Consider the following 24,598-nt stretch of genomic DNA (forward strand, 5'->3'; position numbering starts at 1 on the left):
TGCGAGAAACTATGCAATAACAGAAATTTTGGTCGGAATCGAAAGTACATTTATTATTGACCTTTTTCATTCAGATTTCTTCAGGTGTATAACTGTATTCAATATTGTTTACAACTTATTAGACTGTGTTTCATAGGGTATTTTACACTGAATGGCGAGTTACCTTACGAGCATTTTGGCTGGATAATTTTGAGTGGATGGGTAATTAATAGATTAAAGAAAAATGCATTGTGGAGAATTATTTTATATTTTCAAAATCAACAACTCTCCTGGTGCGACTGGTCAACGACGTAAGCTGTAGGTTGCTCGAGTGACAAGAGATCGGCATTATATGCCCGAGTATAAAGAAAATGAATGTCCATGTTCTTGTAGAACGTGTATCGTCAGAAAAGCAATATTGCAAATACAGTTAAGGAAATTCGTATGATAAAATGTTGAAATACATTATCAACTTTTGTGTTTTACCTTACATATTTCATTGGTAATGTCTTTTATTTGAAAAGTCATTTTGAACTTATTTTTGCTAATATGTTTTGTTTCAGCTCACACAGCTTGTAACAACATTGTCTTTGTAAGACTCATTATTACAACTGTATTTTAAAACGAACATGGAAAACGTACTTGTACTCCAACTGCCCTTTCAAAAGATGAAACTCTTCAAAATCATGTTTCAGTTTTAGACATATTCAATATCCCATTCAATGGATCGGATGAATATGAGTTACCGTACCTGTACTGGATTCCTAATCTTCATGAAAACCCTTACAAACAAAACTACATTGCTGGATCCAATAAGTGCTCTACCAAGTCTCTCTTTGCTCCTCACGAAAATATTAACAGCTTTAAAGGAGAAATTTCAAACGTACTGTGCCACTAGATATGCTAGGAGTGATGTAAATCAAATGTGGATTCTAAATCTTTTAAAAGAACCTTTAGTAGTAAATTTGAAATCAGAAAGCTTTTCTCAAATCAACAATATCAATACGTATGGTTTTTTCAACACTTTACACGATCATTCCTCACGATAAATTAAAGACTAGACTTTTTTACAATATAGACAGCTGCTTTTGGAACAAGGCGAAATAAATTAAAACTACTTTGTACATTTGCTAAACATATTACGGTGTCATAGGATGCTAAGTTTTGGATCATTTCGAGAACATGGACTTATCACGAAAATGCGATTTTGCCTGATTTTTATGTGGAATCATACTTAAAATCACAATTTAGTCAAAATAAAGAATGAGATAACTTGCAAAAGAAGATTTTGCTAAACATGACCCTGTCTGTTATTTAGAGATATATACCAATGTTCTAATGTTACATACAAATGACTGCCCATTTTAATTTTTAGGCACTCTATAAGAAAATAGGAAACACATTGTCTTACATATCATAAAAAATAATCTTTGAAAATGAGGGCTTAGCAGCATTATTTCAGAGCAATTCACCATTCAATAGTATTGGGTAAAATGTTGGAATAAATAAGATATGTGCATTCCCCATTCATTGAATATTTCAAAGAGGATACACATACTCCAAATACCATTTCTTACTAAATTATCCTCTATGCATATAGGGTGATCCATAAGATGGCACCAAAATACTTGGAGGAGTTGATCACTGTTTACCAACCAAATCGTTCCCTAAGATCTGAAAATTCACTGGCATTAGTTAGACCTATATGTCGAACCTCGACATATGGAAACAGGCGCTTGGATGTGGCTGGAGCTACACTCTGGAACTCTCTACCTGATACACTACGCCGTTGGCAGAATTTGAACACTTTTAAAAAACATTTAAAAAACACATCTTTTTAGACTTGCATATTAGTATTATAGGTGGTTGAATCTTTATGGTTTCTTTACCATCATTTTAACATGACGTTTTCAAGTGTATAATTGTATATTTATTTCAATTATTGTATTTTATATCATTTGATTGTGCAGCGTGGAACTTTTTTCATGCACATCATGTTTCAGATTTTAGTAATTTTACTTCATATTATTGATGTTTTTCTAGCATCGTTTTGATATTATCTGTCTTAATGCTATCATAATTTCCTTTTACTACTTTTATAGCATGCTGTATCATTTTTACTATGTGCAGTGCTTTAGAATGGTTATTTCTTGTCATATAGGGCGCTATATAGATAATAATAATTATCATTGCATCTAACCGTCAAGAATTAGATAACTTGAGAGTACAAATAAGATAAATACCACCTAAATTTTCAAACCGAAAACTCTTCCATGTGACAACTGAAAATTATTACAACTTTTATGCCCAGAGGATAAAGCACTCACGGTGGGTGTGACCGGTCGACAGGAGATGTTTACTCGTCCTAGTCATCTGTTCCCACCTCTGGTATATTCAAGGTACCATGTTTGCCAAGCTACCGTGTTTGCCAAGCTCTGTTTTGTATTGCTTATAGGAGTTATGAGATTGATCACTGTTCGTTATCTTCACTTTTTATTGATATTTACTCAAACTCGAGTGTACTTCAACATGCACATGGTGTACACCCAAGGCGTCGCGCTGAAAACATCAGATTGTGTGTTAACCGATGTGTATTCGTTCAAATAGCCAGGGCATTTCCTAGAGGAACGACTTCGCTATCTATTGATGGTAGCTAAAGTTTGAGGCCACTAGAGATAGTACTCTCTGACCACAACCCGTATCCATACAAATTAAACCGAGATACAAAATCGGTAGTTTTGCAAGAAGCATTTATAAATGCAAAGTATTTTTTAAGGTAGGGGAAGTCGGTGTATATCATTGATCATTCGATCTCTTGTCCCTGTCATGGTAATTGGATTCAGTGACCAGTATATTGCATGTTAAAATTGTAAAAAAAAAATATGTTTGCAAAACATGAGGAGATTTTTAAACTTTGCACTTTCATAATATCATTTTATCCGGTTTACTCAAATATCGTTTCATCCAACTTTTTGAAAAGGTTTATCAGACACATGTGTATATCCTTAGGTATATTTGGAAGCTACGAACACGTTTCTATCTGTTTTAGTGGTTCTTGAGAAAAGGTGTTTTTTTTCTAAACACAACAACCTATTTGTACTACTATCCATTTTGTAAAGGAAATCATAAAAATAAATAAGATAAAATAATAACATCAGCACGTCTAATGGGGTTACCTGCGAGTAGCATGGTGTTTATGGGGTTGTTAAGATTGTTAAGATTTCTGCAAAGAAAGATCTTTGAACATTGTTTTCATAACGTGTAGCAGATTCCGTAAATGTAGGCTAAATTGACAAATTAAGTACAACATATATTGTTCAGAATAGTCTTGACTATTTCTCCAACAGAAGATCAGCTAACATTAGGAAACATAAAACTTCATTGTTATTTCGGATTTCAAACATTTCGGTTGAACATCACTGAAGAGACATTATTTGTCGAAATGCGCATCTAGTGCATCATAATTGGTACCGTATAAGTTTTACATGTACATGTAATTCATTGTTAAAATTAAAGTCCCGACAATTTATGTTTAATTGGTAGAATATAACATATTTCTGTTTAGAAGCTCCTAATTTGGTTTATTGATCAGAATGAAGCTAATGTAAATCCAATGTATTACTATGTATTCGAAAACAATTCCTACATTAAATCTCATATACCTTCCATGTAATTAGGCTACACGACGTCAGTAAAATGCATGCATCAAAGTTGATTTCAGTTTTTCCTTTATTAATAAACTGTGTATTTATGTCACAAAATGCTACAAGACTTCAATTGATTGTATGAAATATTTATCTGACAGAATGTCCTTATGGATGGTATGGGAAAAATTGTGCTACACAGTGCAATCCAAATTGTAGAGGTTGTAACAGATTTAATGGCAGGTGCGAGTCTGGTTGTCTTCCGGGATGGAAAGGGACATTCTGCGAGAACAGTAATGTTTTATTTCAACATGCCATTTCATTATATACACAATTTGAAAGTAATTGAAAAAGAATAAAATATATACGTGCATTATTCAAAGAGACAAAATCCTAATGGAAACATTATGCTTTTCTTCACAATGTTTAATTAATCGGAAAAATTATTGAGACCATGGATAACTATGTTTTTTATTCCATGAAAATATATGAAATTGTTTATCTATAATCCACAATATCCACTAAATTTGCACGTTATGTACAGTAAATAAGGGAGTTTTATTTTGCGATGTTGATACATTCTATATTAACTGGGAATACACAAATAAAACGTGTCGAATCATTCAATATAAATTACCATTATACATGTAAGTAAATTTAATACTTATTACAGAATGTGATGGGGGAATGTATGGAGACAATTGTACACAACCGTGCGGTCAATGTCTGAATTCTGAACAGTGTCATCACGTAAACGGAAGCTGTTTAAATGGCTGTGACAGAGGATCACAAGGCGGGAAATGTACTGACGGTAAATGACTATACTGGTTAACTGGGGCTCCTCTTTGAAGTTGTGGCAGCTCTATAAGGACTGTATTGTCTGTCCTTCATAACTTTCATTTTGTAACGATATCTTGAATATTTTTTTCTACACATACTTTTCTATACCTTGTACAAACGTAAAGCAGGTGACCATAACGGGAATCATAGATGTTAGAGTCGTAAAGTCAAAATTCACATGAACTGAAAAGTTGAATAGTTTTCAATGAACACCTTTCATATGTTATTTAAAGGTAGTTGGTTATTAGAGAAAGAAACCTATACATAGGTTAAGATCACATCAGATCTAAGTTTGATACACATTCATTATGACTACAATAGTTGGAACGTATTCACATTCTGCAGAAAGGTAGTTGTTTATCAAAACTAAACTTCTACAGATAGACATCTGTCCACCTGCCTTTCTTTTTGTCATGAACAGCTGCAACAAAAACCTTTCATATTTCATAGAAAAGTAGTGATAATTAAAAGTGTTAGATCAAGGTACAACTTGTATTCCCACAAAGTTTACTACATTTAGAACTTTCACATTTTATACAGAGGTATAGCTGAAATTCGGGAAAAGAACACAAATATTCTTCTCTGTCACTACAAGCATAACACTTTACATTGATTGAGTTTTCTTTGCGATCCTTCCTGACCGAACCAGTTCTAGTTTGACATTAAGCAAACAGGCAATCATTGATACCTCTCAGACATTCCATCTTTGCTTTCTATCTTGCGATGTTGCAGTTAAATACGAGAATGCATAATTCAGCTTGGTATTGCGACAAAACTCGAAAAACTATGAAAAATAGCATTGATACTGAGGTTTGTAAACGTCTAGTTGTTCACATGTTACTGTGGTTTAAAAACATACTGTTCTGGGAAAAATGGTTTCCATTAGTACGTGAATTCATGGACAACTTGCTTCACTACAAAACCTTGTTTAAAAATGTGTTTAACGTAATCATACTGTTAATGACCAAGAATTTGGAATTTCAAAATTGTTTGTTTTCTTGTCGAATGCTTTATTTGCTTTAGTAAGATAGCCCCCATAATGTAATTGTAATTCTTGTATTTTGTTTGTGAACAGAATGTTCAGAAGGTCGCTTTGGTTACAACTGCCAAGAGATATGTAACATCAACTGTGGGGTCCCCGAGAGATGTGACAGAGTAACAGGACAGTGTCAGAATGGATGTCAGTTGGGGTGGAAAAATCAGAAATGTGATTCAAGTAAAGAAATATCATGACAATATAGTTTCTTAGATTTTGCGTTTCATTTTATGTTGTTTTTATAAAGAAATACACGAGTATCTACTTGTATAGGAAACTGATCATTTCCACTGTTGAGATTCAGCCCAGATAAATAATGCACCAGCTTTTCAATATATGTATCTTCTTTTATACAGAATGCGATAGCAATACATATGGACCAGACTGTACTCAAGTGTGTGGCGTTTGTTTGGATAAGGAACAGTGTCATCACGTAAACGGCACGTGCACCAAAGGCTGCGACCGGGGTTATGAAGGAATCAATTGTACTCAAGGTGATAAAATCAATTGTGATATGGTTATGTATTGTTTTTGTTTGGACCAAAAGTTTTATTAATTATTTGGAACTACAGATATTATATATATATATATATATATATATATATATATATATATATATATACAAAGTAAGGATTCTAGTAAAATTGAACCAAATATTGGTTGAACACTGAAGTCAACAGAAGTGTCATATAATTGAAGTTGCCCAGAAGTGATTCTTTAAATTAGAAATTGATTTCAAAATTAAGGGTTATCTCCATCATGCATAGCTCTTATTCTCAGACGAATTTGACTCCACTTTTTGGCACTCTGTTGTTTCCTAAAATAGTTCTTACAAGTTTAATATTAATTTGGATTTCAAAAATTTCGGTTGAGCATCACTGAAGATACATTATTTGTCAAAATGCGCATATGGTGCATCAAAATTGGTACCGTATAAGTTTTACATCATACAAAACTGTAATATAATCTAATGTTAAACATAGATATGATACAACTGATATTACGCAAGATTGGTATATAATTGAAAATACTCAGAATTATGCTATGCATATAATTTTACATTACATAAAGCGGTAATATAAGTGATGTCACACAAAATGGATATGGTTCACTGATGTTCAACCTATGGTAAAAAAATCCAATGATAATCTACATCACTACAAGTAAATTAGATAGAGAAATTAGAAAAGAGGAAAGGAATCTAAAAAATATAAAGTATGACCAACTGAAGAAACTCATTGTGAATTTGGCACCCACGGAATAAAATTGCAACCACTAACTCGAGCGTTTGATTTTCTACGCCCTGCCAATTTTCATAAGGCGCACGTTACACAGAGTAGTGAAACCTACAATTGATCAGAAATTGATATAGTCATTTAATAAACACGGTTAGACCGCAATTAGTTAATTTCATTGAAAGGAGATGTCTATTTAAGTAGATTGCTTTACGTAAGTCGGATTGCATCTCTATATAACTGTAAGTTATGCATCCCTATGATAAGCCGTACGTTTTTCTCTTCCATGGCTGGTCGCACCTCTGGTGTTTATCCTACTCTTAATTCTTTATATTTTATGGAATATTTTGAGATTGGTCACTATTTGCTATCTTCACGATCATGTTCATGTTGTCCTCATTATAGCAAGTGTGTTACTTGTCATATCTCCTTGAAGGTTTTACCCTGTTAAATACGATATTGTTCTCATTTCATGTTTTTCGTAATTACGTGTTTTATTTAGAGTGCGGCTGGAAGTCCTTTGGTTATAACTGCAATGAAACGTGCCCTGTGAGTTGCTTCAATCAAACATGTGATACTGTAACTGGATCATGTCCACAGGTAGGTGTGATTTTACACATCAGAGTCGATTAAAATAACGTGTTGAAAAATTGCTAGATTGATTTTATATATGTTTGAACGTCCCACTCGAGAATGTTTCACTGATATGGAGATGTCACCACTGCCTGTGAAGGGCTGCAAAATTTATGCTCGGCACTTACGTCTTTTGAGCAGGGAGGAATCTTTATCGTCACACCTGCTGTGACACGGGACCTCGATTTTTGTGGTCTCATCCGAAGGACCACCCCATTTAGTCATTATCATTCGAGTATATGAGGTTAAACGATATAAGCGGTTGCTTTTCAGAGGCCAAGACATTCCGGGGTTGTTAAACAGGAGAAAAACAATTTTGATTTTCATTACAAAACACTTGGAGTGAAAGTTGTAGGTTAACACCGAGGTTCTGTGTTACGTTAGATGGTGTATCGATAAAAATCATGGCTGCTCTGAACGCCTTTCGATTGTCTGAATTAGTGGCACTTCAAATAAATCTGGTAAAGTATCTACTGGAGTGAAAAATTCTCGAAGGGGTGTAGGAATCCAAGCGATAAATCACCGAAATATACTTCCCAAAGAATACGTAGTAATTAAGATAACCTTTAAAATTAATAGATTTCTGAATCGATTAATATTCAGTATACTAACCTCTACAAGACAGTGATTATCCTGACTGGAAATGTTTCAACAATTACAAACAATGATGTCACCTCTGGTGTGTCCATGACTCCGTGTTGGTCCTACTTTTAATTGTGTCTTCTTTATAGGGTGTATGGGATTGAATACTGTTCTTTTCTTTACTTTTTACGTTACTTAAGAAATCAATGGGGCATTCAAACAAGGTTTATTACAAATGTCGAATGATTGTGTACTTTTGCATGAATCTAATATTCCTAAACCATGTAAACGTTCGTGATGCATTGTTTCAAAATGATTTTAGAGCCTTTAATGCCTTCATTTAGGCCAACATTTAACATTTAATCCATTTTGTTATGTGTACGAAGACTAACCCAGTTTTGTACGAAAATACAAGTTCCATTTTGGATTGCAAACTACAACGATACATATCCTTCACTTATCAGAAAGAAGCACATTGGGAAGGACGGTCTTACGCAGAACAATGTTCGATTATATCTAAGTCTATTTTCGTCCCAAAAAGTAAAGTAAATTACTGATTGACAGGATGAAAGTGTTTGTTATGTAATGTTTAAGTAAAGAGGCTGCTTTTTGTAATCGACACCGTGATGGAACATAATTCTGTTATACTGCCTTACCCTGGTACATGTCTATATTGCGTAATAATTCACCTGGATTTTGTTGAGGAGAAAATAAACATTATCAACAAGCGTTTTACAGTAGAGATGTGCTAATGCATGCAGCACCAATGTGACGTGACGTTATACATTGTAATGTACTGTCCCAGCCATAAAAAATATCATTGACTGATGCCCGATACTTTACTAAATCTGATGACGTCACTTTATGTCAAGAGTGAAAAAATCTGCAAAATGAAGGAACACAAACAAAACATGTCTACCTTGTTAGTCATCAAAGTTTATATTTTATCTGATATCTATTTCTCTGACAATCCAAATGTCTGAGAAGGGGTTCGAAGCCTAAAAAAGAATTCTGGTGCCAGGGTACTCATTGTTGATTTTGTTATCTACCGAGAAATAGATCTCTTCTTGTTTTACCGTAATCAGTTTAATGTTACTCATTAGTACATATAGTACGTAGGTTTTGACAATTGTTTCTGTATGAGGATATTTAATTAATTAGAAATCTCGCGGAGGTAATGGGTGATTAATTAGAAACCTGACCCAGGTTTTTCAAAGTAAACTTAAGTCGAAATTTTGACTTAAGTATGGAAATTTGCTCAGATTATGACGGTGGATTGAAAGGAGAAACCACAGCGTGGTCTGACCAATGCAGATATTCATATTCATATATATCACTATTATCTTTACTTTCATTTTTATGTAAATTATAGTTGACTTATTTATTGGTTTTGGGTTTGAATGCACCTAATCGAAAGTTGCAAAAGAGGTTGGCATCCCCTTCCAAAATGTTTACAATTATATGCTATGTGTTTTTCCTTATGACTACTGTTAGTGTTTGCTGTTTTACATCTAAAAGCTTCAAAATACGGATGTATATTTAATTGCTGTTATAAAAATTAGAAATTCATTTCAAAACTAGTTCTAATTGTAACGGGGACCGTTACATATGTTCCCCAAACCTCCCCCAATTAAAAAGCGATGTCCTTGTGAATCTATAGCAAAAAATCATTTTATTTTAGCCTTTAATTACATGTAGTACGTTCAGTATGGTCATTTCAGTACCAAAAAAATGAAAGAAAGCGTTGCACGCGCATACACGCGCACACGTGTATGATTCCGAATTTTGGTTGATGTCGTTCAACAGGCATGTGTATCATATACCCACAGTGTGAATTTCATAACGTTTCCACCAAATATAAGGAAGTTATAGCGATTTAAAAATCGTCCAATCAGAATTCAGCACACGTGCATGCACGTGCTGAGCAGTAATTCTAACCACAGCAATTTGTAAGGAGTACCAAGACACATCTAAACCATTAATATCAATAGAATTTGATGAAAAACAAAAACGTTATTGTCCTTTAAAAACTGAACATTTGAAAAACATTGCACGCGCATGCGCGTGTTAGTTGGCCCTTTTTATTACACCAATATATAGATACACGTATTGTCTACATATGCTGTGAATATCATCTCATTCGCTTCGTAAATAAGATAGTTACAGACGTTTTAGTACTATCCAATCAAAATGAAGCGCACGTGCATGCGCGTGCAAATTAGTAATTTTGACCATGAAAATCAGTTAAGGGTCTCAATATCTACCTATGATATGAATATCAAGCCATTTCAATGAACAACAAAAAAGTTAGACTGATTCCAAAGTTAGTGTACAAATTTTGTAATGCACGTGCACGCGCATACGTGCGCGTGAAGACAAAATAACTATCATTTTTCATATCTACAAATGATATACTATCATCCTATTTAGGTTTCATATCGATCCCTTTAATATTCTGATTTTCCATTTTTTGTACCAAAATTGCAGTGCGCGTGCGCGCGCGTGCATGCACGCGCAGACAAAATGACTATCACTATGCACATCTACAGACGCTATACTATTATCCTGGAAAGTTTCATATCGATCCCTTTTGTAGTTTTTGAGAACACTACCGGACAAAAAAGTACCGGAGAAAAAGAATAATAAAAATAATAATAATAACTAGTTCTAATTGTAACGGGGACCGTTACATATGTTCCCCAAACCTCCCCCAATTAAAAAATGATGTTTTTGTGAATCTATAGCAAAAAATCATTTTATTTTAGCCTTTAATTACATGTAGTACGTTCAATATGGTCATTTCAGTACCCAAAAATGAAAGAAAGCGTTGCACACGCATACACGCGCACGCGTCTATGATTCCCAATTTTTCTTGATGTCGTTCAACAGGCATTTGTATCATATACCCACAGTGTGAATTTCATAACGTTTCCATCAAATATAAGGAAGTTATAGCGATTTTAAAAACGTCCAATCAGAATTCAGCACACGTGCATGCACGTGCTGAGCAGTAATTCTAACCACAGCAATTTGTAAGGAGTACCAAGATACATCTAAACCCCTAATATGAATAGAATTTGATGAAAAACAAAAACGTTATCGTCCTTTAAAAATTGAACATTTAAAAAACGTTGCACGCGCATGCGCGTGTGCGTTGGCATTTTTTGTTACACCAACATATAGATACACATATTGTCTACATATGCTGTGAATATCATCTCATTCGCTTCATAAATAAGATAGTTACAAACGTTTTAGCATTATCCAATCAAAATGAAGCGCACGTGCATGCGCGTGCAAATTGGTAATTTTGACCATGTAAATCAGTTAAGGGTCTCAATATCTACCTATGATATGAATTTCAAGCCATTTCAATGAACAACAAAAAAGTTAGACTGATTCCAAAGTTAGCGTACAAATTTTGTAATGCGCGTGCACGCGCATGCGTGCGCGTGCTGGCAAAATAACTATTATTTTTCATATGTACAAATGATATACTATCATCCTATTTAGGTTTTATATCGCTTCCTTCAATATTCTGATTTTCCATTTTTTGTACCAAAATTGCAATGCACGTGCGCGCGCGTGCATGCACGTGCAAACAAAATGACTATCACTATGCACATCTACAAACGCTATACTATCATCCTGGAAAGTTTCATATCGATCCCTTTTGTAGTTTTTGAGAACACTACCGGACAAAAAAGTACCGGAGAAAAAGAATAATAATAATAATAACTAGTAATGAGTAGGTCTTCCGTTAGATCACTTCCGGTAAAGAGCTTTCTGTTCCTACGAAAACCATTTAAATATATCAGAAAATGTGCCTTAACAATGAATGAGAAATGTATTATCGAATTTTTTACTCATTTCTCGTAACTTCCGGTGATGACCGGAAGTACTTTTATGATGCGTTTTCCTATAAATGACAGCGACTCTTTACTGTCTATATTCCCTGAAAATTTCACGTCTCTATCTGAAAGAGTTCTCAACAAAAAGAAGTAGACTAAAGAAAGAAAAAGTAGTAGGTTACTATCGACCGGAAGTCAATTTTGCAAAACAAAATGATCCAAACTCTAGAAGTTGATACTTTTATTATGACATGTGAAAATCATATGAAAGACTTCAAATATACGCGAGATTTATGGTGACAAAGAGATGAAAAGTAAAAAGGTATTTTATCAAGAAACCGGAAGTAGTTGTTTTGACTACCAACGGAGTCAATATTCTTTTGACACTTTCAAAGAGACTTAATAAACTAGTATAGGTTTCAATTTAGAAGAAAAAGTTTGAAATTTGCGATTCTTTCAATCACTTCCGGTGACAACAGGAAGTGACGGTCGACATGTTCAACCCTCTACTGCACGACTGCAAACGGAGATTTATAATTCCTGAATAATTGATGAACCTATATTATACCTTTTCCAAGAAAAGTGCTGGACAAAATTCCTTTTGAGAAACAGAAAATGGCCCATATTTTCCGACCGGAAGTGAATTTTGTAAAAACAAAAATAGTTATAGGAAGGTCCTTTCATAAGACATTATTCCTGAAAATTTCAAGAAAATCTATCCACCATCTCTGAGAAATCACTCGAAGAAATCGGAAAATCGACATTTTTCAAATACTTCCGGTATAGACCGGAAGTGACGGACGAAAAACTTGAATGTATGTGCACAATGGACTAATGTTAGTTGATCAACTCTACAAGTTTCAAGCGTCTATCTATATTCATTATTGAGAAACTGAAAAAACAAGGTTTGAATATGTCCACCCCATATCTCACGACCGGAAGTTAATTTTACAAAAATATTTAAATTTACACTAGACATTTATAATGTCTATAACATATGTAAAATTCAAATCATTAACTTGTTTTATGACCAAGGTTTATGGCACTTAAAAATGAGAGAATTAATAGTTTTTCTTTCATATAACCGGAAGTTGGAGATTCAACTTCCGGTGGGGTCAATAGTTTTTGAGAATTAAAACGAGACCTAATAAACCAATATAGGTTTCAATTTGAAAGAAAAAAGTTTGAAATTTATGATTAATCACTTCCGGTGACGACAGGAAGTGACGGCCGACATTCTTACCCCCCTACTGCACGCCTACAAAGTGAGATCTATTAACTCTGAAATTTTGGTGACTCTATCTTTTACCGTTTCTGAGAAAAACGATTGACAACGAAAACAGCTCATAAGCCGTATTTGCCGACCGGAAGTGAATTTTACAAAAATATTTGACGTTACTTTAGACATTTATAGTGACTATAATATATGTAAAATTCAACTCATTAACTAGTTTCATCACCGAGATTTATGGCACTGAAAAATGAGAGAATGAATAGTCTTTCTTTGATATAACCGGAAGTTGGAGATTCAACTTCCGGTGGGGTCAACATTTTTTGAGAATTAGAACGAGATATAGTAAACCAAAGTAGGTTTCAATTTGAAAGAAAAAAGTTTGAAATTGATGATTTATTTGATCACTTCCGGTGACGACCGGAAGTGACGGCGACAAAAAATATTACGTGCGTGCACCATAGAGAAGACAGATCTATCATCCCTGAAAGTTTCATTCGATTATCTTTATTGGTTTTCAAGTTTACCCCCGGACAAAGTTTCTTTCAAAAACCGGAAAATCGGACGTATCTGACGAACGGAAGTGAATTTTAAAAAAATGAAAAAAATGCCTCGAGGTACCATCGTTCCCTATAACCTGTGAAAGTTTCAGGAAAATCCATCCAACGGTCTCGGAGACGAAAGGGGAAAAAAAATAATAATAACTAGATTCGATCTCGTTGCGAGCAACGAGTGGGTCTTCCGTCCAAATTTAGATGTGATTAGATAAGAATTTGACTGACATTTTCGTTCATAAATAATGATACAAATATATTGTCTAGACGTACAATTTAGCTTTGGTAATGTTTTACAAATATTGATCATTTAAATGTTATAAATTAAAGACTCTCTCTACCTCTCGGCAACTAATTAAAGGGGTCAGCTTTTTTTCGAGAAAAAAGTTAATAATCTTATTTACTGCGATACAGATTCGACTGATCAGGCGAGTCATGCCGCCCGGAGGCCTATTTTTTTATATATCATTCTAGATATATCTCGCAAAACTGAACAAATTTTTTTCTACATGTCCTATGGAAATTTTCTTAAGAAAAAAGTTATTGATTGCGACATTTATCAGACTGTTAAGGCGAGTCATAAGGCCCGTGGGCCTTCTTGATATCGTTTGAAAGATCTTGCAAACCTGAAGAACTTTTGGTCTACATGTTTTATCAAAAGTTTCTCCAGAAAAAAGCTATTGATTGTGACACTAATCAAACTCTTCAGGCGAGCCATGAGGCCTGTTCGCCTTTTTCATGATGTTGTTTGAAACATCTTGCAAAACTGAACAACTTTTGCTCTAGATGTCTCATTAAAAGTTTCTTGACTAAAATGTTATAGATTACAACAATAACCCAACTGTTCAGGTGAGCCATGAGACCCGCAGGCCTTATTTTTAACATCGTTAGTAACGCTTGCGAATCTGAACAACTTTTGTTCTACATATCTTATCAAAAGTTTCTCGAGAAAAAAGTTATTAATGTTATTAATTGTGATACAAATTCGACTGTTCAGGCGAGCCATGACGCCCGTAGGCCTATTTTTTGATATCATTAGATAGATCTTGCAAAACTGAACAACTTTTATTCTGCATGTTTTATCAGAGTTTCGTGAGGAAAAAGTTAATCATTGTAACAGAAACTCAATGGTTCAGGCGATCCTTGAGGCCCATGGGCCCATTTCTTGATACGGCACGAAAGATCTCAATAAACTGTACAACTTTTGTTATATATGTCTAAACAAAATATTTACGAGTATAACGTTATGCGACATTTATCACTGTTAAGGCGAGTCATAAGGCCCGTGGGCCTTTTTCTTGATATCGTTTGAAAGATCTTGCAAAACTGAACAACTTTTGTTCTACATGTCTTATCAAAAGATTCTCGAGAAAAAAGTTAGTAATTGTGACACTGATCAAACTGTTCAGGCGAGCCATGAGGCCCGTTGGCCTTTTTCATGATGTTGTTCGAAAGATCTTGCAAAACTGAACAACTTTTGTTCAAGATGTCTTATTAAAAGTTTCTTGACAAAAATGTTATAGATTGCAACAATAACCCAACTGTTCAGGTGAGCCATGAGACCCGCAGGCCTATTTATTAACATCGTTAGTTAACCCTTGCGAAACTGAACAACTTTTGTTCAACATGTCTTGTCAAAAGTTTCTCGAGAAAAAAGTTATTAATGTTATTAATTGTGATACAAATTCGACTGTTCAGGCGAGCCATGACGCCCTGAGGCCTATTTTTTGATATCATTAGATAGATCTTGCAAACCTGAACAACTTTTATTCTACATGTCTTATCAAAAGTTTCGTGAGAAAAAAGTTAATCATTGTAACAGAAACTCAATGGTTCAGGCGAGCCATGAGGCCTATGGGCCCATTTCTTGATATGACACGAAAGATCTCAATAAACTGTACAACTTTTGTTATATATGTCTAAGCAAAATATTTACGAGTAAAAAGTTATGATTTAAAACGTGGAGAAAAATGAGACACTTTTTTAAACTCCATTTTCGACCCCTACCGAGCTTCCATACTAGGCACTTCCGGAAATTTTTAAAACCCAGGTGCACAACTACAACATGTCGTCTAACATCACTGAAAATTTCAGCACTCTAGCTTTTATCGTTTTTGAGTTTTTGTCTGGACAAAATGGTCATCTGAAAATCGATAAAAGGGGGATAACTTCCAACCGGAAGTGATTTTTCAAAAATTGAAACGGCGGTACAAACTTCAAATGGCAACGCATCAATCCTGAAAATTTGAAGCAAATTGATCCATCCATCTCCGAGAAATCTTCTGCACAAAAATCGGTAAGGAGAAAAAAAAAGAATAATAATAATAACTAGACACGATCTCGTTGCGAGCAACGAGTAGGTCTTCCGTCCGATTTGTTGATGCACTCGGAGTTAAAAAAAAAAAAAAAAAGACAAATGAGTCCCAATTTAGTTTCCGACTTTAAGACACTTTAGATATAATCAATGTTTCATATCATAAGCTTCTGAAGCAAAGTTGCGGTGAAATTCGTTTGAAATTCGACTCTCCAGGCGAGCCATAAGGCCCGCGGGCCTATTTCTTGATGTCATTTGTTAGCCTTCTATAGACTCAACAACTTTAGTTCTATATGTCTTTACAAAATATTTACCTGTAAAAAGTTATTGAGATCGACCGATATCGACAAAAAATCGACTCTACAGGCGAGCCATTAGGACCATAGACCTATTTCTTGATATCAATCGATAGATCTCGATAAACTGAACAACTTTTGTTCAATATGTCCTTACAAAATATTTACCAGTTACAAGTTTTTGAAATCGACTGATATCGACAAAAATCGACTCTACAGGCGAGCCATGAGGCCCACAGACCCATTTTTTGATATTGATCGATAGGTTATGACACATTGAACAACTTTTGTTCAATAATGCTTTTCCAAAAATATGTCGTTTTAAAGATATGAGGCGTCAAATATTTACGATTTTGGCCCTTAAAATCTCTAATTACGTAACATATGACCTACTTTTTGATTTGATAAGATCAAGCTCGTTGAGATGAACATTTCCGCTTCTACAACTTATTATAAAATATTAATAGTTTCTGAGATATTCTCAAAAACATTTGGACCCTTCTGAACCCCTAATTTAAAGGGCCAGCCCGTTTTGCTTGATATCGTAAGAAAGGCCTTGTCATTTTAAACATTTTTTGCTCAACAAGTATTTAGAAATTCTTTACCGTTCTCGAGTTATCTCTACAAGAAATATTTAGGGGCCAAACTGTAGCTCCCTAACGGGGCCACATAGGGAATAAACGAAATGTACATATTGTTTAGATTATCATTCTGAACAACTTTTGTTCAATAATGCTTTTCAAAATATTTGTCGTTTTCAAGATATGAGGCGTCAATTATTTATGATTTTGGCCCTTAAAATCCCTTATTACGTAACATATGACCTACTTTTTGATTTGATAAGAACAAGCTCGTTTAGATGAACATTTCCGCTTCAATGACTTATTACAAAATATTAATAGTTTCTGAGATATTCTCATAAACCTTTGGACCCTTCTGGGCCCCTAATTTAAAGGGTCAGTTCCTTTTGCTTGATATCGTAAGAAAGGTCATGACATTTCAAACATTTTTTGTTCAACAAGTATTTAGAAATTCTTTACCGTTCTCGAGTTATTTCTAGAAGTAATTTTTAGGGGCCAAACTGTAGCTCCCTAACGGGGCCACATAGGGTAAAAACGAAATATGCATATTGTTCAGATCATCATTCTGAACAACTTTTGTTCTTTATTGCTTTTCAAAATATTTGTCCTTTTCGAGATACAAGGGGTAAAGAATTTATGGTTTTGGCCCTTAAAATCCCTTATTACGTAACATATGACCTAAATTTTTATCTGAATAGATTTGGATAGTTGAGATGAACATTTTTTGTTCTTTGACTTATACCAAAATATTAACGATTTTTGAGATATTTGATCTAGACTTTGAGCCCTTCTAGATCCCTAATTTAAGGGGCTAGCCCCTAAATCTTGCTATTTTCGAAAAGATCTCGTAAATGTGCACAACTTTTGTTCGACATGTCTTAACAAAATATTTGCAAGAAAAAAGATATTGGAGATCAAAGGTCAAAAATCGCCGAAATCGGCGAAAAATTTTGGCATCCATTTTTTCAGGTCCAGGCGAGCGTTTAGGCAAATCGCCTCCGGTAAAATCGAATCCCCCACAAATCTTCTAAAATGTTTACTCTATCTTGTGTAGAAATTTCAAGACTCTAGCTTCAAAACTAACGGAGGAGATGTGTGGACAACAAGGCCCTTCAAAAAGTCACTAAAAGAGAGATAACTCCTGACCGGAAGTGACGTCAAGCACGAAATTTTGCAAGCAAAGTCTCGTCACCAAAGGACATCTTTCCTGAAAATTTCGTGAAAATCGATCGAGAAATGGCTGAGAAAAACGCGTGTACTACCAAGGGAAATAATAATAATAATAATAAAAATAATAATAATAATGAAGAAGAAGAACGCGAACAATAATAGTAAGGTCTTCCGCAGGAGACGGAAGACCTTAATAATGAAGAAGAAGAACGCGAACAATAATAGTAAGGTCTTCCGCAGGAGACGGAAGACCTTAACTAGACACTCATTACTAGTAATGAGTAGGTCTTCCGTTAGACCACTTCCGGTAAAGAGCTTTCTGTTCCTACGAAAACCATTTAAATATATCAGAAAATGTGCCTTAACAATGAATGAGAAATATATTATCGAATTTTTTACTCCTTTCTCGTAACTTCCGGTGACGACCGGAAGTACTATTCAGATGTGTTTTCTTGTAAATGACAGCGACTCTTTACTGTCTATATTCCCTGAAAATTTCACGTCTCTATCTGAAAGAGTTTTTTTTAAAAAGAAGTAAACCTAAGAAAGAAAAAGTAGTAGGTTACTACCGACCGGAAGTCAATTTTGAAAAACAAAATTATCAAAACTTTAGAAGTTGATACTTTTATTAAGACATGTCAAAATCATATGAAAGACTTCAAATATAAGCGAGATTTATGGGGACAAAGAGACGAAAAGTAAAAAGGTATTTTATCAAGAAACCGGAAGTAGTAGTTTTGACTACCGACAGAGTCAATATTCTTTTGACACTTTGAAAGAGACTTAATAAACTAGTATAGGTTTCAATTTAAAGGAAAAAGTTTGAAATTTGCGATTCTTTCCATCACTTCCGGTGACAACAGGAAGTGACGGTCGACCCCCTACTGCACGCCTACAAACGGAGATTGATCATCCCTGAATGTTTGATGAACCTATATTTTACCTTTTCCAAGAAAAATGCTGGACAAAATTCCTTTTGAGAAACAGAAAATCGGCCATATTTTCCGACCGGAAGTGAATTTTGTAAAAACAAAAATAATTATAGCAAGGTCATTTCATAAGATATTATTCCTGAAATTTTCAAGAAAATATATCCAGCCATCTCTGAGAAATCATTCGAAGAAATTGGAAAATCGATATTTTTTCAAATACTTCCGGTATAGACCGGAAGTGACGGACGAAAAAATTGAATGTATGTGTACAATGGACTAATGTCAGTTGATCAACTCTACAAGTTTCAAGCGTCTATCTATATTCATTATTGAGAAACTGAAAAAACAAGGTTTGAATATGTCCACCCCATATCTCACGACCGGAAGTGAATTTTACAAAAATATTTAAATTTTCTTTAGTCATTTATAGTGTCTATAATATATGTAAAATTCAAATCCTTAACTTGTTTTATGACCGAGATTTATGGCACTGAAAAATAAGAGAATGAATAGTATTTCTTTGATATAACCGGAAGTTGGAGATTCAACTTCCGGTGGGGTCAACATTTTTTAAGAATTAGAACGAGACCTAGTAAACCGATATAGGTTTCAATTTGAAAGAAAAATGTTTGAAATTTATGATTCATTAGTCACTTCCGGTGACGACCGGAAGTGACGGCCGACATTCTTAACCCCCTACTGCACGCCTACAAAGTGAAATCTTTTAACTCTGAAAATTTGGTGACTCTATCTTTTACCGTTTCTGAGAAAAACGATTGACAACGAAAACAGCTAATAAGCCGTATTTGCCGACCGGAAGTAAATTTTACAAAAATATTTGACGTTTCTCTAGACATTTATAGTGACTATAATATATGTAAAACTCAACTCATTAACTAGTTTCATGACCGAGATTAATGGCACTGAAAAATGAGAGAATGAATAGGCTTTCTTTGATCTAACCGGAAGTTGGAGATTCAACTTCCGGTGGGGTCAACATTTTTTGAGAATTAAAACGAGATATAGTAAACCGAAATAGGTTTCAATTTGAAAGAAAAAAGTTTGAAATTCAGGTTTCCTTTAATCACTTCCGGTGACGACCGGAAGTGACGGCCGACATTCTTAACCCCCTACTGCACGCCTAAAAAGTGAGATCTATTAACTCTGAAAATTTGGTGACTCTATCTTTTACCGTTTCTGAGAAAAACGCTGGACAAGATGTCTTGTAAAAAGACGGAAATTGGACATATCTTGCGACCGGAAGTGAATTTTGAAAAAATGAAAAAAATGCCTCGAGGTACCATCCTTCTCTATAATCTGTGAAAGTTTCAGGAAAATCCATCCAACGGTCTCGGAGACGAAAGGGAAAAAAAAAATAATAACTAGACACGATCTCGTTGCGAGCAACGAGTAGGTCTTCCGTCCGATTTGTTGATGCACTCGGAGTTAAAAAAAAAAAAGAAAAGACAAATGAGTACCAATTTAGTTTCCGACTTTAAGACACTTTAGATATAATCAATTTTTCATATCATAAGCTTCTGAAGCAAAGTTGCGGTGAAATTCGTTTGAAATTCGACTCTCCAGGCGAGCCATAAGGCCCGCGGGCCTATTTCTTGATGTCATTTGTTAGCCCTCTATAGACTCAACAACTTTAGTTCTATATGTCTTTACAAAATATTTACCTGTAAAAAGTTATTGAGATCGACCGATATCGACAAAAAATCGACTCTACAGGCGACCCATTAGGACCATAGGCCTATTTCTTGATATCAATCGATAGATCTCGATAAACTGAACAACTTTTGTTCAATATGTCCTTACAAAATATTTACCAGTTACAAGTTTTTGAAATCGACTGATATCGACAAAAATCGACTCTACAGGCGAGCCATGAGGCCCACAGACCCATTTTTTGATATTGATCGATAGGTTATGACACATTGAACAACTTTTGTTCAATAATGCTTTTCCAAAAATATGTCGTTTTAAAGATATGAGGCGTCAAATATTTACGATTTTGGCCCTTAAAATCTCTAATTACGTAACATATGACCTACTTTTTGATTTGATAAGATCAAGCTCGTTGAGATGAACATTTCCGCTTCTACAACTTATTATAAAATATTAATAGTTTCTGAGATATTCTCAAAAACATTTGGACCCTTCTGAACCCCTAATTTAAAGGGCCAGCCCGTTTTGCTTGATATCGTAAGAAAGGCCTTGTCATTTTAAACATTTTTTGCTCAACAAGTATTTAGAAATTCTTTACCGTTCTCGAGTTATCTCTACAAGAAATATTTAGGGGCCAAACTGTAGCTCCCTAACGGGGCCACATAGGGAATAAACGAAATGTACATATTGTTTAGATTATCATTCTGAACAACTTTTGTTCAATAATGCTTTTCAAAATATTTGTCGTTTTCAAGATATGAGGCGTCAATTATTTATGATTTTGGCCCTTAAAATCCCTTATTACGTAACATATGACCTACTTTTTGATTTGATAAGAACAAGCTCGTTTAGATGAACATTTCCGCTTCAATGACTTATTACAAAATATTAATAGTTTCTGAGATATTCTCATAAACCTTTGGACCCTTCTGGGCCCCTAATTTAAAGGGTCAGTTCCTTTTGCTTGATATCGTAAGAAAGGTCATGACATTTCAAACATTTTTTGTTCAACAAGTATTTAGAAATTCTTTACCGTTCTCGAGTTATTTCTAGAAGTAATTTTTAGGGGCCAAACTGTAGCTCCCTAACGGGGCCACATAGGGTAAAAACGAAATATGCATATTGTTCAGATCATCATTCTGAACAACTTTTGTTCTTTATTGCTTTTCAAAATATTTGTCGTTTTCGAGATACAAGGGGTAAAAAAATTATGGTTTTGGCCCTTAAAATCCCTTATTACGTAACATATGACCTAAATTTTTATATGAATAGATTTGGATTGTTGAGATGAGCATTTTTTGTTCTTTAACTTATACCAAAATATTAACGATTTTTGAGATATTTGATCTAGACTTTGAGCCCTTCTAGATCTCGTAAATGTGCACAACTTTTGTTCTACATGTCTTAACAAAATATTTGCAAGAAAAAAGATATTGGAGATCAAAGGTCAAAAATCGCCGAAATCGGCGAAAAATTTTGGCATCCATTTTTTCAGGTCCAGGCGAGCGTTTAGGCAAATCGCCTCCGGTAAAATCGAATCCCCCACAAATCTTCTAAAATGTTTACTCTATTTTGTTTAGAAATTTCAAGACTCTAGCTTCAAAACTAACGGAGGAGATGTGTGGACAACAAGGTCCTTCAAAAAGTCACTAAAAGAGAGATAACTCCTGACCGGAAGTGACGTCAAGCACGAAATTTTGCAAGCAAAGTCTCATCACCAAAAGACATCTTTCCTGAAAATTTCGTGAAAATCGATCGAGAAATGGCTGAGAAAAACGCGTGTACTACCAAGGAAAATAATAATAATAATAATAATGAAGAAGAAGAAGAACGCGAACAATAATAGTAAGGTCTTCCGCAGGAGACGGAAGACCTTAATAATAATAAGAAAAGTGAAAAATCAACAATAGAATAATAGAAAGGTCTTCCGCTGAAGACGGAAGACCCTAATAACTAGTTCTAATTGTAACGGGGACCGTTACACATGTTCCCCAAACCTCCCCCAATTAAAAAGTGATGTTCTTGTGAATCTATAGCAAAAAATCATTTTATTTTAGCCTTTAATTACATGTAGTACGTTCAATATAGTCATTTCAGTACCAAAAAATGAAAGAAAGCGTTGCACGCGCATACACGCGCACACGTGTATGATTCCGAATTTTGGTTGATGTCGTTCAACAGGCATTTGTATCATATACCCACAGTGTGAATTTCATAACGTTTCCATCAAATATAAGGAAGTTATAGCGATTTTAAAATCGTCCAATCAGAATTCAGCACACGTGCATGCACGTGCTGAGCAGTAATTCTAACCACAGCAATTTGTAAGGAGTACCAAGACACATCTAAACCATTAATATCAATAGAATTTGATGAAAAACAAAAACGTTATCGTCCTTTAAAAATTGAACATTTAAAAAACGTTGCACGCGCATGCGCGTGTGCGTTGGCATTTTTTGTTACACCAACATATAGATACACATATTGTCTACATATGCTGTGAATATCATCTCATTCGCTTCATAAATAAGATAGTTACAAACGTTTTAGCATTATCCAATCAAAATGAAGCGCACGTGCATGCGCGTGCAAATTGGTAATTTTGACCATGTAAATCAGTTAAGGGTCTCAGTATCTACCTATGATATGAATTTCAAGCCATTTCAATGAACAACAAAAAAGTTAGACTGATTCCAAAGTTAGCGTACAAATTTTGTAATGCGCGTGCACGCGCATGCGTGCGCGTGCTGGCAAAATAACTATTATTTTTCATATGTACAAATGATATACTATCATCCTATTTAGGTTTTATATCGCTTCCTTCAATATTCTGATTTTCCATTTTTTGTACCAAAATTGCAATGCACGTGAGCGCGCGTGCATGCACGTGCAAACAAAATGACTATCACTATGCACATCTACAAACGCTATACTATTATCCTGGAAAGTTTCATATCGATCCCTTTTGTAGTTTCTGAGAACACTACCGGACAAAAAAGTACCGGAGAAAAAGAATAATAATAATAATAAGAAACAGAGTAAAAACAATATGTTCCCAAACTTTGTTTGGGGAACATAATAATAAGAAACAGAGTAAAAACAATATGTTCCCAAACTTTGTTTTGGGGAACATAATAAGAAACAGAGTAAAAACAATATGTTCCCAAACTTTGTTTGGGGAACATAATAAGAAACAGAGTAAAAACAATATGTTCCCAAACTTTGTTTGGGGAACATAATTAAGGATTATCTCCCTCATGCATAGCTCTTATCCTTAGACGAATTTGACTCTACTTTTTTGGCACGCTGTTTTTGGCTATAATAGGTCTAAAATGTCATTGTTATTTCGGATTTCAAACATTTCGGTTGAGCATCACTGACGAGACATTATTTGTCGAAATGCGTATCTGGTGCATCAAAATTGGTACTGTATAAGTTTTACATTATGACCCCTGGGTTGAGGCCTCTGCTGGTGGACTGTTAGTCCCCGAGGGTCACTACAGTCCAGTAGCTAAGTACTTCGTTACTAGGTTGAAAACACGGATGTATATTTAATTACTAGTATAAAATTTAGAAATTCATTTCAAAATTAAGGATTATCTCCCTCATGCATAGCTCTTATCCTTAGACGAATTTGACTCCACCTTTTTGGCACGCTGTTTTTGGCTATAATAGGTCTAAAATTTCATTGTTATTTCGGATTTCAAACATTTCGGTTGAGCATCACTGACGAGACATTATTTGTCGAAATGCGCATCTGGTGCATCAAAATTGGTACTGTATAAGTTTTACATTATGACCCCTGGGTTGAGGCCTCTGCTGGTGGACTGTTAGTCCCCGAGGGTCTCTACAACCCAGTAGCTAAGTACTTCGTTACTAGCTTGAAAATACGGATGTATATTTAATTGCTGTTATAAAGTTTAGAAATTCATTTCAAAATTAAGGATTATCTACCTCATGTATAGCTCTTATCCTTAGACGAATTTGACTCCACTTTTTTGTCACGCTGTTTTTGGCTATATTTAGCTTTACATCAATGAACGACAATG

At 34.6% G+C, this 24,598-nt stretch overlaps 1 protein-coding gene across 1 annotated transcript in view; it reads left to right on the plus strand.

The window, feature by feature from the left end:
- LOC130049427 (receptor-type tyrosine-protein phosphatase alpha-like) overlaps positions 1 to 24,598 on the plus strand; it is a 63,329-nt gene that overhangs the window by 22,478 nt on the left and 16,253 nt on the right. The window contains exons 5-9 of the mRNA XM_056146973.1: positions 3,785 to 3,916; positions 4,297 to 4,434; positions 5,539 to 5,679; positions 5,856 to 5,993; positions 7,237 to 7,334. Of these exons, the coding sequence (XP_056002948.1) occupies positions 3,785 to 3,916; positions 4,297 to 4,434; positions 5,539 to 5,679; positions 5,856 to 5,993; positions 7,237 to 7,334 (647 nt within the window). The remainder of the gene's footprint in view (positions 1 to 3,784; positions 3,917 to 4,296; positions 4,435 to 5,538; positions 5,680 to 5,855; positions 5,994 to 7,236; positions 7,335 to 24,598) is intronic.

The sequence above is a fragment of the Ostrea edulis genome, chromosome 8 (genome assembly GCF_947568905.1).
Source record: "Ostrea edulis chromosome 8, xbOstEdul1.1, whole genome shotgun sequence".
Lineage (NCBI taxonomy): Eukaryota > Metazoa > Mollusca > Bivalvia > Ostreida > Ostreidae > Ostrea > Ostrea edulis.